At 36.3% G+C, this 16,469-nt stretch overlaps 1 protein-coding gene across 11 annotated transcripts in view; it reads right to left on the reverse strand.

Annotated features, from left to right (window-relative positions):
• Positions 1–16,469, reverse strand: part of PATJ (PATJ crumbs cell polarity complex component) — a 365,234-nt gene that overhangs the window by 192,561 nt on the left and 156,204 nt on the right. For all 11 annotated transcript variants that reach the window (XM_060139890.1, XM_060139887.1, XM_060139888.1 and 8 more), the window contains one exon: positions 14,242–14,341. In XM_060139890.1, coding sequence (XP_059995873.1) covers positions 14,242–14,341 — 100 coding nt within the window. The remainder of the gene's footprint in view (positions 1–14,241; positions 14,342–16,469) is intronic.

The following is a 16,469-nucleotide window of genomic DNA, read 5'->3' on the forward strand; positions in this document are numbered from 1 at the left end:
CAACATCTGACCCTCGGATGCTTCACGCTGTCGACTGTGGCACTCGGTTACCCTGTTCGCATCAGGATGATAGCTCTATTCCAGAGCAGGAGGCAATATAAACGCAACCATTTATTTTGTGGCCAGCTTCAATTAATATCATTTTAATGACCCGGTTTTCCTGCTGAGAAATAGTTCTTCACATTAGTTGCATCTTTCTAATGCAGATTAAAAGGAAACAGCAGTCGATTTAGCCTTTCTGAAGTGAAGGGAAGAGTCGGTCATCAACTTTCTCCTATTGCTCACAGCACCGAATCATTTTTATAACAAAGAAACTGGTGAACCACATTGAACACGCATATCCCCTAGCGAGATTCATTTGTGTCTCAGTAACATTCTAAACGTGCAGTAAAGATTCTATTTAAGCAGTCAAGTCTTCAAGTTAGCTTTCTGAGGAAAAAAAAAAATTATGGGGGAAAAAAAAAACCCAGAAGCTTCAGAGAAATCACTAGAGAAATGGTTGAGGTTTCTTCAACTTCACTTAAAATGCTACACTGCATCGCCTGTCCCACCCCAACTCCAGCAAACCTTAATATAATCATATAACCAACCGCAATTGCTTCAGGATTACCTTTCTATCAATCACTACAGTATCTTCTGACCTTTCTTTGTAAAATGTGGAATAAGAAGTCATCTATCTGATCACTGATTAAATAAATGGATGGGTAATATAAGGTCAAGAACACCTGAACATAATTTAAATGGTTTTCAAGAGATCTTAAAACAATACATTTCTTTAATTATAGTTCCCATAAATGCATCCAAATTATTTCAAGGACTGAAGCTTCAGAAGTTTTCAGAATAAAAAATCAACTGAAATAGAAAGCAGTATTCACCAGTCTCCAATTATGGGGCTAGAATAAGAATTCTACTTATTTTACTTAATTATAAAGAGGAGGGTCCAGAAAAGGATAATTAATTATAGGAAATGAGAAAAATAATTTATAGAAAACAGAAAAATTAAATTTTAGCTTTTATGTCTTAATCTTTCCCATCCTACTTTGCAGTGTCAAAAAAAAAAGAGAGCGCAAATACATTCATATATTTAGCAGTAAAATGAACATGGAAAGACCACTAGAAGCCACTAATGAACGCTGTTTGCTTATGAGGTGAGTATTCTTAACATTCTTTAAATCCTTGGTAATAACTGCTGTTGACTGTAGTGACATCTATAGGCCAGGTAGAGATCAACTACAGAGCCCACAAGGAAACAAACAAAAAAATTTTTTTAAACAGAAAGAATGACTAGTTGATCAACAAATCTTCATTAATCATGAGTATACTTCATGTTAAAAATTAGCATGGGGACTTCCCTGGTGGCACAGCGGTTAAGAATCTGCCTCCCAATGCAGGGGACGTGGGTTCGAGCCTTGGTCCAGGAAGATGCCACATGCCGCAGAGCAACTAAGTCCATGCGCCACAACTACTGAGCCCGCGCTCTAGAACCCACGAGCCACAACTACTGAAGCCCACGTGCCTAAAGCCTGTGCTCTGCAACAAGAGAAGCCACCGCAATGAGAAGCCCACACACCACAGAAAAGAGTAGCCGCTGCTCGCCGCAGCTAGAGAAAGCCCGCGCACAGCAATGAAGACCCAGCACAGCCAAAATAATAATAACAAATAAATAAATAATTTTAAAAATTAGCATGGTGCACATAGGAAGGCACTGAAGGGAGAGCCTAAATGTGGCCCGGAAATAAGACCTAGATTCCAGTACTGACCTCAACAATAACTAATTCTGTGACCCGGGGCAAATTAATTGCTCTGGGTCTTAGGATTCTGGACTGTAAAATTAGTTAGACCAGTTGAACTTGATGGTTCTTAAATGCCATCACCATCAAGGAACCCACTGATTAAGATACCTCTGCTCCCTTCTTTATAGTAATTTGCTATTTGTTTGCCCTCTTCCTTTAACAGAGACCTTTTTATAATTACTAAGTTTTAACTATCCTTTACAGACGTGGTTCTTTAGTGTAAGATGATGCTTAACTTTGAAATAATTTTAACGGCTTTATTTAGTATAATTTACACAACATAAAATTCACTCAAGCACACAATTCAATGTTTTTAGTAAACTTATAGAGCTGTGCAACCATCACCACAATCCAGTTTCAGAACATTCTACTAAAAAATTCCTTCAAGCCCAAACACAACTCAAACTCTAGGCAACCACTGGCCTGCTTTCTGTCCTAAAAATTTGTTTATTTTATAGAAATGTAATCATATAGTATGTAGTCTTCTGCATCAGGCTTCCTTTACTTAGGATAATGGGCATGTATCAGTATTTTGCTCCTTTTTATTACTGAAGAGTATATTCCACAGTATGGATATACAACATTTTGTTTCTCCATTCACCAGTTGACGGACATTTGGCGATTTGCAGTTCTTGGCTTCTATGAATGATGTTGCTGTGAACATTCATGTAGGAGTCTTTGCGTGGACATAGGTTTTCATTTCTCTTAGGTGTATACCTGGAAGCAGAATTGCTGGGTTCTATGGTAAACTTATGTTCAACTTTTTAAGAAAGTGTCAAACCATTTTCCAAAGTGGCTGTATCAACTTACATTTCCACCAGCAGTGTATGAGGGTTCTAGCTGTATGTCTGTTTTTTTTAACTAAAATCCTTCTGGTGGATGTGTAGTGGCTTAACTTGCATTTCCCTAATAAATTAATGATGCTGAGCACCTTTTCGAGTGCTTATTAGCCATTTATATATCTTCTTTGGTGAAATGTCATTTCAAGTTTTGCCCATTTTTAAAAATTGGGTTGCTTGTTTTCTTATTACTGAGCTGTAAGACAAAATGCTTTTTTTCTTCCAAATAAACATATTTTGTTATACAAAATTCAAGTGGATCAAATAAATAGTAGAAGCTTCTTCTCAAAACTCCCCTCTCGAAGCAGTTTGGCCTGCATGCTTCTGGACTTTTTTCGATGAAAAAATACTAGGGATTCTATAAAGTTCAGCTTTGGCCTTAGAATTTGACTGAAATCTGCGATTTGGCTTTGCTTCCAGAAGGCCAAAGATCTGAGAGACACTTGGGTATCATTCAGGCACCTCTGAACCAGTGATAGATCAATAATCCTGGGGCAACATGGATTAACAATAAAAAACTATGTATTAATGGCAGTGATTCAAACAAGGCTATTCACTAGAATAGAAATGCTAGGTTAGCATTCTTGATGTAAGTTGGAATGAAAAATTTCTTTATATGCTTGACATGTTGAAATTTTATCAGCTTACCAAAGTATAAATGTTTGTTTACTATTACAAGAGTAAAATACCACAAATAAAGATAAGGATAAAAGCTGATTTTTGTATTAAAATTATTGAATTTTTTAAAAGGTTAAGTAGAAAAATATATTGACAGTTATATGAATATTGAGCATTACCTCTACAAAGATTATAACCTTTGTGAATCAACAAATGTTGATATTGTTGATTTTTAAAATATTTAAATACTACAAAGCATGAGATTAAATTATGTCATAAACTTTGTAGGATTGTTCAGCAAACTAGCACTCATATTAAACAAAGTAACCTTTAAAACTGTATTTTTAGGGACTTCCCTGGTGGCGCACTGGTTAAGAATCTGCCTGCCAATGCAGAGGACACGGATTCAATCCCTGGTCCAGGAAGATCCCACATGCCGCGGAGCAACTAAGCCCGTGCACCACAACTACTGAGCCTGCACTCTAGAGCTTGAGAGCCACAACTACTGAGCCCATGTGTGACAACTACTGAAGCCCGCGTGCCTAGAGCCCATGCTCCGCAACAAGAAAAGCCTCCGCAATGAGAAGCTCGCGCACCTCAAGGAAGAGTAGCCCCTGATCGCCGCAACTAGAGAAAGTCCGCACGCAGCAACGAAAGACCCAATGCAGCCAAAAATAAATAAATAAATTTATTTTAAAAATAAATAAATAAAAGTTGTATTTTTAGTTTTTAAATTCTATTTGACCATGAATTTTAAAAAAAATTTATTGAAGTATAGTTGATTTACAATATTCTATTAGTTTCAGGTGTACAACATAGTGATTCAATATTCTTATAGATTATACTCTACTTAAAGTTAATAAAAATACTGGCTATATTTCCTGTGCTGTACAGTATATCCTTGTAACAGCTTATTTATTTCATATCTATTAGTTTGTACCTCTTAATACCCTACCCTTATCTTGCCTCTCCCCACTGGGAACCACTAGTTTGTTCTCTATATCTGTGAGTCTGTTTCTGTTTTGTTATATTCATTCATTTTGGACCATGAATTTTTCTCAAAAATTTCTCCTGTGTATTCTTCCCACACTGTGAGGAATGAAATGAAAGTAAAATGCCAACCTCACCACACTGAAATTCCATGGGAAGGAAAAATTACAACATCAGAAATAAATCCTTCTATGATAATTCCACCTTTGGTCCAGGGAAAATAAAGAATAAGATGACCAAAAGTATCAAAGAAAAATGAAGTACTCCAAAATATCTTTCTCTTCTAATGACCTCCATTGAAAGTGAAAGTATAACATGTCACAATGGTCAACAATGATCAAGGAACCGTCAGTAGTAGACAGTGTTAATAAAGTAATGTTCAGACATAATAATGTTAAACTTCAAAAGACTGATTTCTAAAATTAAAAAAAATTATAAAAACTTCTGGATAAAATTTTTAATATATACTTATGCCAGAATTTCATTCTGTAATGGCAATATTTGGCAAACACTGAAGAATGCTGTATTGATAATAATAAAAGGTAGCAGCTAACATTCTGGAGTATCTCCTATGTATGTGTCACTTCCCATATAAGCATGTTATATACATCATTTCTTCCAGTCTCTCACAAGCACCCAGTGAAAGGAGTACTATTATCATCCCCATCTTACGAATGAGGAAACTAAGGGAAAGATATGCAACTTGTTCCAGGTCAAATGGCTAGAAATGCTTAGAGATTTTATAGTATGTATTAATTTCATATAACATGTACTGATCTAATTGCTACTAGTGAAAATTGCAGCAGCAAACTTCTTTGTAGGTATATGTACACACAGACACACATTCACATGGGCAACAAATTCCTTAAGATATATCACTGGAAGTTAGATTATTCAAAGAATATGCACATTTAAATTTTTTATATGTGCCGCCAAATGAGTCTCTAGAAAGAGATAACATGAATTCAAATTCCTATCAACAGTATAAAAGAACTCCTTTTTTCTACAACCTCTCCAACAATGAGCAACAGTAATTTTTAAAATCTTAAGTAATTTGATGGGATAAAAAATCTGATTTTTTATTAATTTTCATATCCCTCATTGTTAGTGAGGCTGAACACTTTTTGTACTTGTTGCTCAAATCTATTACACAATGGTTGATATTTGCTTGTTTTTCTATTGTTGTTCTATTGTTTCTATTATTTTCTATTTCTATTGTTGTTCTATTGTCCTCTGAATATATATGTATACAAAAATATGGGTGTATATATTTTAATTTTTATATAAGCCAGCTTACTATTTTCTTTTACAGTGTTATTATAATAATATGGAAACCCTTTCCCTGTACCAAGAGTATATTTTTTAAAATCTTAGACTTTCTATAAGACACCTGGGTCTATTTCAGGATTATTTCAAATGCAAATACTAAACTGATTTAATTACTGTAGTTTTAAAGAATATTTCTAATCTGAAGTGCTACTGGTACTCTGAGCAGGAGAATTCTTTACTGTACAAGATTATCCCATACAATGCAGTGCCCTTGGCACCTCAACTAATAAATAACAGTAGAATATCCCATCCATTTAGACCAGGGGACACTTGGCAATGTGTGAAGGCATTTTTGGTTGTCACAACTGGGGTGGGAGGAAGAGGCTACTAGCGTCTAGTGAGTAGAGATCAAGGATGCTGTTAAACATCCTACAAGGCAAGGGTCAGTCCCCCACAGCAAAGAATTAAAGGTTAAAATGTCAGTAATCAAGGTTGAGAAAAACTGTTTCAGACAGGTCAAAACTCTCCCACTCATTTCTAAAAGCTCCAGATTGAGTTTGAAAAACACCAGTTTAGAATATATTCAGATACTAGGGAAGTATGTGTCCCCCTCCTCTCAATATTTTTCTTTTCCAAAATTGACTAGCATTTCATTTCCAAATCAGTGTTCAATGAAATTCTCATATTTAAAAAAAATGCCTATACACTCTTAGGATTTAGATTCGAATTACCTTAAATGGGCTTCAGGACTTGCACTAAATAGGCAAAATGATGCCTATTTAAAATTGTGTGTGTGGGGCGGGGAGGGTTGTGGGTGACAATGTTTCTGTGTATCTGCATACATATTTCTTGAGGGTAGGTTTATAGCTTTTATCACATTGCCAAACAGTAAATGACTCAAAAGTTATGGGTCATTGCCATGATTTGCATTTCTAATTGTATTATTACTGGGTTTTTAAAAAGTTTCTCTGTTATTTCTATTAGGAAATTTCTATCACATTTCCTAAGTAGATAATACTGATTAGAAGATTTTTTTCATATGCACAATTAATATATAGCCTGACTTACTCTTGCTAAAAGATTATTTTAGGTTTTGAATTTTTGAGATTGACAACTGTATTATCTGTGAATAATATTGTTTTTCTCTTTCTGGTTTTGTTTTTTTGTTTGTTTTTTGAGCTGGGAAGAAGAGGTGATCTTACTGCACTGCTAGATTCTTGAGGACAGTGGGACTAGCAGGCAGCTTTGTCTTCTTTCAAATTTAAATGCAGTTTTGGGGGCATTTTTTGTAAGAGGAAGAGAGGTTTGGGACAGGTTCCCCAGACCACTCCATGGGAACACAGGAAGATTATTTATGAAGTCTTTTTAAAAAATTAAAATATGAGTTTGTGTATTTTATACATTAATGTAAGGAATTTTTGAATAAATATGGTAAAGAAGAGTGACGTCCAATGAGCAGGGTTTGGGGGGTGGCTGAGAGTGGTGATGGTTCAACAACTCTAAATATACGACAAGCTACTGAATTGGACACTTTAAGTAGATGTATGGTAATGTGGATTATATCTCAATAAAGTTGCTGTTTTTTAAAAAGCTCTAAACTTACACATAGTGTGACTCTGAGCGATTTGCTAATAAATCACATTTCAGAAGGTCTTAGCTAGTATCCTATCCTTAAAGACAACTGAAATAAAAACAAAAAGAATTAAAGTAAAACACAAAGATGCAAGGTATCTGTAATCTAATTTTTATCTGCATGGTGTGGTTCATGGGCTAATTTTATTATGCTTCATAACCCAAATATATTTCTTATACCAAATATTATATTATGACATATAATTGGGGGGAGGGAGGAATCTGAGCAAAATGCCATAAAGATGTATCACTGTCATAATTAAACCAGATCCTTATTGAGGAAAAAAAAAAGGTGGAAAAACAAAATACCTCAGGAGAGTATGCTATTCTGGAATTAAAGGATAAAAAAAAGGGCCTTAAGAGACCGTCCGCATGAGGTTCCATTCACATCTCTGTTACAGCACTAAAAAGCCAGGTGTCAAATAAGTCAATTATATTCTGAATTCCGAGGATTTTTTTAATAGACATTAAGAGACATGTCTGGGCTTCCCTGGTGGCGCAGTGGTTGAGAGTCTGCCTGCCGATGCAGGGGACACGGGTTCGTGCCCCGGTCCGGGAAGATCCCACATGCCGTGGAGCGGCTGGGCCCGTGAGCCATGGCCTCTGAGCCTGCGCGTCCGGAACCCGCGCGTCCGGAGCCTGTGCTCCGCAGCGGGAGAGGCCACAACAGTGAGAGGCCCGCATACCGCAAAAAAAAAAAGAGACATATCTATTGTGTGATTCTCATTGCTTCACTCTCTTATGTTACAGAAAGTCATTCCAAACCTTCTGCTCCCTGCAGTTTAAAACCATAATTGAAAGAGTGAACGCCAACAGGTTAGAATCACCCAAGTGACATAAAAGCATTTAACTTCTGGGATCGAAGGTGAACAAAGCAAGACTTTCTGGAGACTGTGGCAAATCCCCCTGGGGATCGAAACTTTTTGATAAAGTAATGGGTGGCATATTGAGAAAGAGATGTCAAGCTGCTCTGGACAGAATGCTCTGAAACTGCGATGGTACAGTTCAGGAGAAAGGGTACCTCCGAGGCACCAGGAGCACACCCGGGTTTTCAGTGCACCCCCATGTAACTATGTGAGTCACCTACCTTCTTTCATTAACTTGCCCCAAATACTGAATTTCTATAATGTGCCAGGCCAAAACAGAGGGTAACTAGCCTCATGGAACTTAGAGATTTGGTGGGGGAGACAGATTAATCTAATAAATGTATAAATAATTACATTTTGTTAATACGATGAAAGAAAAATACAGGAATAAGTATTAGAAGAAGGAGTCGGGCAAGGTTTTCCAAATAATGCGACATGAAGCTGAAATCAGCAGAAGAGATATCTCCTTTCAAAGGCTCTTCTGAGAATGTACTTAAAGATCTGGGGAGAATTTATGGAGAATTTAGTAACTACTACCATATAGTTACTAAAATTGTGGTAATAAAAATACAAAGGAAACTACAAATACGAGAAGAGATTGGGAAAGAAGATTCATCTACATGTGTTGATCCATTGTAGAAAGAACGATAAGAAAGATATGGCATCTTTCCAACAGCCAACTGAAAATTTGGGTCAGGATATCAGAGTGAGTTTAAGGCCAGAAACAAAGATTAGAAAGCCACCATGTGATAGTGAACTGAGTGATCATTTCATGCACTCAATGATCTTAAACCTCTGACAGGGCAATCAAGCTTTAAATTTAGGTATTAAAGACTATACCATAAAGTAAAAAGTTCTGCACCACTGATACCTCCCTTTGACAAATCCTGCAGGTCTGACAATAGTAGTTTGGTCAATAGCTAAGCATTTATGTGGATATTGTTTCTTAATTTTTAACTGTTTCATAATTCTTAATTAAAGTTCAAGAAATTTTCATTATTAAGATGGTTGTAAGACTTCTCATGGAAATTAGACACTAGAATGTCATATGTTCAACTATGCAAGATGAGTGATCTATAATATAAATGCCTGTTATGTAACACCCTGTCTATACGGGTATATGTGGGAGACGTCGCATGTTCAGTTCCAGATCACCGCAATAAAGTGAGTCACACCAATCTTTTGGTTTCCCAATGCATATAAAGTTATGTTTACACTACAGCACAATCTACGAAGTAAGCAATAGCATTATGTCTAAAAAGCAATGTACATACTTTAATTAAAAAACACTTCATTGCTAAAAAAATGCTAACTATCATCTGACAATGCAGGGCTGCCACAAACCAATTAGTAAGAGACACAATCATTTGTGAAGGGCAATCAAGCGAATCACAATAAAAGGAGGCATGTCTGCATTGGCTGTAACACTGAATTCTCACAACAACCTGAACAATAACTCCCTTGGTTATTTTACCAAGTATCCTCTTTCTGTTCTTCCTCAGCAACCCCATGTTGCTAAGTTCAACGGTTACTATTCTGTCTCCAACCTCTTGGAATCATTCCACAGTTGACCACGGAGGTTCAGTGACAGAACCTTTCTTGAAACACATTCTCTTAAACTACTTAATTCTACAATCTCCTCAGAGTGTTCTGATGCTAGGATGCTCTTATGCTAGGCATGTGCTGGGTTCCCTTCTTGCTGCTGTCTACACACACTTCTCTACCTCACCTGCTCCCGAGTTTAATACCATCCAGATCAGCAGTTTTCAGAAGGTCGGCCCTGAATCAGAAGTATCAGCGTCACCTAGAAATGCAAATTACTGGGTGCTCCCAGATGTAAGAACTTAGAAACTGGGGGTAGGGGTCAGCAATTAGTGTTTGAACAAGCTCAACAGGTGCTTCTGAGATACACTGAAGTTTGAAAAACACAGATTTGTGGTTTTCATACGGCAGGTTGTGACTTATTAGTCGATCAAGAAAAAAAACGAGTTGCAAACAGCATTTTAAAAAGTGAAATAAAATAGTACAGAGGGAATTCCCTGGTGGTCCAGTGGTTAGGACTCAGCGCTTTCAATGCCGTGGGCCCAGGTTCTAATCCCTGGTCAGGGAACTAAGATCCGACAAGCCACGTGGTGCGGCCAAAAAAAAAATAGTATAGAAAAAGAATAATTTCTTCATATGTTATAAAGGTAAGTTATATTTCATGAAACTTTTGTTTCAGTTATATATGCATGTTAGTGTGTGTGTCCGTGTGTACGTGCACATCTATATTCGGTTGTTAAATAAAATATATGTTACTGTGGATCACAGTCTGAAAAAAAATCTGATCGATATGATGACTAAAAAGTCAGCTCTGTGGTTCCTTCTTGTCATTTGGGTCCTACCTTGCTTGGCCTTCCTTACCCATTCCACTTAATGTTGCCTCCTCCGAGGGATTTATTCTCACACTACCTTGCTTTATTTAGTTATTTACAGTACTTATCAATATTTAAACTATCTTATTGTTTATAAGCTTTCTCCCCCTCTAGAATATAAGTTAATGAGAGATCTTGTTCCCGACACCTAAAACAGTGTCTGCCCACCTAAAATACCCACTCAATAAATATTTCTTGACCAGATGAACTTTGTAAATGAGTAACTTGCCAAAGCTCACCTAAGTTAGATTAAACTACACTTTAGAATCATGAGTATCTCACGACGGTGATCTCTCTAACATAATCATCACTTCCCGGTAGGCCTACAGCTTGGATTCCAGCCTTCCACTTCCTAGTCCTGGACCATGGGAAAGTTACGTAATCATACTTTCACCACTGCAAAAAGAAATGCTTAGTTTTGGGACAATAAGAATCTGATAAAACAGTGAACCAATTTGCTTTTAGTTTTGGAAAGATGAGCGGAGTATTCATTTAATAAGAGTTTAGGAGCAAAGAAAAATTCACCAGATCCATATCAGGAGAAATACAGGAAAGCTAGAGGCTTTAGGTTCACCTACATTTTAAATGTGAACCATCTCATAGCTCCATACGGTTCAAACCCTTCTGGAGAAGGTTAACAGAAAATTCAATGGGAAGGGAAAAAATAGGGAGCAAAATGAATGGAAAGTCATATTCACAGCCCAGATTTGCTGGAGAATTTGTGAAATGTCATAGTTAGGAGATGAATTTGATACTAGAAGTCTATACAGTAAGTCCCCTACATATGAACCTTCAAGCTGCCAGCTTTCAAAGATGTGAACGTGCATTTGCATGTCCAATCACGTAAGTTAGTTCACGTGTGTTGTGTACACTGTCACGTGTGTGCATCCTCCACAAGTGGTTGTGCTCTTATGTACTTTACTGAAAGGTACTGTATAGACTACAGTAGTACAGTATCTGTATTTCAAACTAGATCTGTAAGAGGACAACTTCTTCGAATTCCTTGCTGTGAAACACAAGGAGTTTACTAATGAAGACCTGATGGAATTGGAGGCCCAGAGAAACGATGAAGAGAGACAAGAGGAAGAAGTAACTGAAGAACCGAAGAGATTCACGACGCAGGAAATGGCAAGGGGATTTTATTTGAGGAGGCACTGTTAGTTTTGAGGCACAGGACCCGAACGTAGAATGGTACACGAAGGTTGCAACAGTCGTTCAGAATGCAATCCAGTGCTACTGTGTCATTTATGACAAGAAAAAAAGAGCTACTACCCAGACATCACTGGATCTTTTTTCAAGAGGTTAGATAGAATTGAATCAAGAGGTTAGATAGAATTGAATCCAGCAAGGAACCAGAACCTGTGCCGTCAACGTAAGGGCTGAGTGAAATTGCAGCTTGCCCTCTGTCTCCTATCGCTGAAGATCCTTCAGCTCTACCATCTCCCACCTCTTCTCCCTCCTCCAGTCAGTAACTCTTCTTGCCTGTTCACTCGATGCCAGCCCCTGTATGCCGGCTGTTGTACTGTACTACTGTACTTTTCAAGGTACTGTACTGTAAGATTAAAAATGTTTATTTTTTGTGTTTGTTATTTATGTATTATTTGTGTGAAGAGTATTATAAACCTATTACAGTACAGTACTTTATAAGCTGATTGTTTTAGTTGGGTACCTAGGCTAACTTTGCTGTACTTAACGAACAAATTGGACTTAACGAATGTGCTCTGAGAATGGAACTCATTTGTATGTAGGGGACTTACTGTATCAGCTTTCAGTGTAAATCAATGTCCTTCCTGAACCCCTCTAACGCTGTGAATGTGTGCTGTGAATACACATGTACACATGGTCTTGGAACTCCAGGGAACTGCTCTGCTTATCTAATGGTATCAAAGTGATATTCACTAGATAACCCCAAGTCACTTTGTTCCTATTTCTGGGATAGTAATGTTTTAAGTAATGAGAAGAGTAGATGACAGACAGTACCAACTCTGGAGTCAGAGTGCCTGGATTTAAACTCCATGTCCACTATTTATTAGCTGTGTAATTTTTGACATATTCCTTAATTTCTCTGAGCCTGTTTCTTTATTTGTACATTTAGAGACCTCACAAAGTTATTACGTTGATAGAGTTATTAACACATATGAAGACCTGGCACATGGTAAACCAGAGTGTTTACTAGGTATCACAATCTTTATACTAAGTTCTTTAAATGCTTTCTCCTCTAATGCTCATAGCGATCCTGTGAGGCAGATTATTATAAGACATTCCCTCTCCTCCATATTGATAGGAAAGTGTGAGCCATGAAGAGGTTAAGAAACTTATCCATGTATTCACAACTAAGTGGTAGAGCTAGGATTAGAATGTAATCTTAGTCACATGCTTAAACCAGGTTTCCTAACAACCATGCAAATATAGGCATTCTAGTATCCCAGAAATTATGAATAATCAACAAGCTATTTCCACTCTGCTGCAGCTGCCCTAATAACTATATCAAAACAAGGGATTACATTACACAAACACACACATGTATCAATCGTATCCATCAGGTGTTGCTCTTCCAAAGAGGTTGAGAACCAAGGCACTGCAAGTACCTTTATGAAATTTTGTTTCCATGCCTTTGTATCCTCCCTTCCAGGCTGGTGACCCCACAGAGAAAACAAGGAGCTATGTTTCATTTATCTCACAAAAGACTCACTTGGCACTGTTAATGAAAAGCAGTTGGTTTTCAACAGAGATTGTTGAACAAATAAAAATGCATGAGAAAGCATTCTGTAAAATCACAAAGTACAAACCAAGTTTTTATAAAGTCAACTTAATTGTTATACAGTTATATTTATTTTTATATTTCATTTATCTATTACTATATTTAGAAAAATATAAAGTTATAGTCAACTTTATAATACTTGTTGAAGATTCACAATACGCCAGGCTAAAGTCCTTATCGCCTTCCTTATTTTAATCTTCATCACAACCCCTTTGAAGTAGGTACCATTATTTTCATAGAAGAGGGCATGCTTAAGGTCACACATTAGGAAGTACTGGAGCCAGAATTTTAACTCTTTCAATTTCTGTATCAGACTCCTTTTCTATATTATAGAAAGAAAAATATTATTTTAAAATATGTAAATTTCAAAAACCATGAAATTCACCCATTCAAATGTATAATCCTGTAGGTTTCAGTATAGCCACAAATTGTGCAACCATCATCACAATCTAATTTTAGAACATTTTCATCACCCCAAAATAAATTCCATACACAACAGCAATCAGATCTAAACTACATATACTTTATATACATAATATATAAATTATTTTAAATAAAGCCTCCATTAAATATATGTGTGAATGTACATTTGATACAACTAATGTAAAAGGATGTCATGAAATGACATCTAAAGGAAGAATTATGACTTCGTTGGCCCTCTGTAATTTTGCATTGGCAATATCACCATCCACTTGAGTAGGGCACGTAATCAAGGCCTAAAATCTACATTCAACTCTTATTATTATGGGTCAAACTCCAATTTCAAGGACTTCTTAGCATTTGTGTAATCATAACCAAATAGAAGACTAGGAGGGAATGTACATAAAAGTTTACCACCCAGCTGCCTTTGATACTCACTCTGTTATATTAGTGTCAAAGACAAAAACTTAGGAAAATAAAGTCACAGAAGTTTTGGAGACGTAAACTTTCTTTTTCAGCAAGATATGTTCATGCACATTTTCTAAGAAGCTATACCACTGTATTTGGCAATTTACAACAATCATTAAAGCATAATATAATAAATTCTGCATCCACCCCGAATAATGAAAAGGAACTCACTGTTGGTAAATGCATATTCTTCTTCAGTTTCATCACTGTCATCAGATGGAGCTTTATAAGGAGGCGGCAGTTTCATTGGAGGTGGAGCAGTTCCTCGCCTCTGAAGATGCAAAATTTGAGAGAAGCGTTAATTGTCTTTGTATAACCTCTTCCTCAATGACAAACAGGATAAAAAAGATAATCTGTAAATATTTTGACTCTATCCAACTTCCATCACATCATTAGGATTGTAAAATAAATACAATTCATTCTCTTATGTTTACGTTATTATGTAAAAGTGACTCTGTGATGTAAACACACCAATACAGAAAACAGGAATTCAAAGGCACAGCTTTTAAGACTGTTAACATACCCAGAAGAATGAGTTCCTTTCTCCAGTGAGAAAGTCAATTATACGTACTTTCTTTACACTGTTGAGGCTTAGTTTTCTTTATTTCTGACCAAATAACTCAAATGAAAAACATTTCAAAATTAAGTCTAAATGTAAAAACTACCTAACGTGTTAATCCTACAATTATTTAAACTTTTTATTCAACTGTAGAAGGTACAGATTTCATTCTTTAAAAACTACTTGAAATACCAAGATTTTCTAACCAAAGCGGTATTCATCTACAACTTATAAAGAGTCAACACACATTTTAATGTTTTAAAAAAGAAAGAGAAAGCTTTATGATGAATATTTTTTGTATTTCTGTATAAGTATTCTTTAAATTTACACACCAAATGATACAGCACATCAATATTTGGTTCAAATAGGCTTAATTAAAGTAGACTTTATGATCAGATTACCTTCACAGAATGTTGACATTTTCTTGAACGCTGGGAAAAATAAAACATGCCCAACTATGGAGAGATCCAAGCTGCTGGAAAGAATGGGAGCCGATACACACAAGCACTCCACAAAAGCCAAAATAACCAGATTAAGATTTGTTTTGCTACAGGATTTCAATAAAGCAATTATTCTTTATAGGACAAAGCCACTAATGGCAGGATACACTTCAGTAAATGGACAATGACTGGTCCATTACAGAAAGCAGGCATGTAATAAATTCCTCCAAAATAGAAAACAATATTTGGGATCCATAAAGAAAAACACACACTCAAATTTATTTAAGATAATGTCTAAGCAAAACAGTACTTTGTACATTTATAGAAAATCCAAAAATCAATAAAATGCAAGAGTGATGAAGGAAGAGAAGATGCCAAATACAAAGTACTTGTTAAGCAACAAAAGAATTCAGAAATGTGATCATGGTGTCTCTTTAATTCTTGTTTGAAAAAACTTAAAAGTGAGTTAAATGAAGAATAATAAAGGCAAATGAATTTTCAGCAAACCTTTTCCTCAGACCAGATCATTCTAAGTGAAAGACAATGCTCAGAACAAGGACAGCCAGCTTTTAAAATAGTATTAAGGGGGCTTCCCTAGTGGTGCAGTGGTTGAGGGTCCACCTGCCGTTGCAGGGGACACGGGTTCGTGCTCCGGTCCGGGAAGATCCCACATGCCGCGGAGCGGCTGGGCCCGTGAGCCATGGCCACTGAGCCTGCACGTCCGGAGCCTGTGCTCTGCAACGGGAGAGGCCACAACAGTGAGAGGCCCGCGTATGGCCAAAAAAAAAAGAGGACCTTAGAAGGAAATTTATGGTCTGAAATGACTATTTTAGAAAAAAAGAATGGTTAAAAATTAATAAATTTTACAACTATCTAAAGATTATTAGGTGGGGGGGAAGGAAATAAACCCAAATAAGACAATATAAAAATGAGAACAAAATTAATTAAGCAGAAAAAAGATATAACAGAGAAGACTAACAGCTCAAAACTTAATTCTTCAAAATGAGGAATTAAATGAAAAATTACTTTCAAGATTAATAAAAAATAAACTATATTCATAATGAAAAAGAACTACTTTGAAGAGAACACAGATAATACACGTTAAGAGAATAAACAACTTTATACCAACAAATGCAAAAATTAGGTGATATCAATATTCCTAGAAAAGAGTCAGTAATCAAAACTGACTCTAAAAGGAACAGAAAATCTGAATAGCTCAGCAACACAGGCCCTTGATGGCTTCATAAGCTAATCTGACCAAACATGTAAGGCATGGATAATTAGTATCTTACACAAACTCTCAGAGAACTGAAAAGAAGAAGTACTCCTACTATTCATTTTAGTAGTCTTCTATAACCAAAACCAGACAGGACAGTATATAAACGGTAAATTCCAGGCCA

Source organism: Lagenorhynchus albirostris, chromosome 2, assembly GCF_949774975.1.
Source record: "Lagenorhynchus albirostris chromosome 2, mLagAlb1.1, whole genome shotgun sequence".
Taxonomy (NCBI): Eukaryota; Metazoa; Chordata; class Mammalia; order Artiodactyla; family Delphinidae; genus Lagenorhynchus; species Lagenorhynchus albirostris.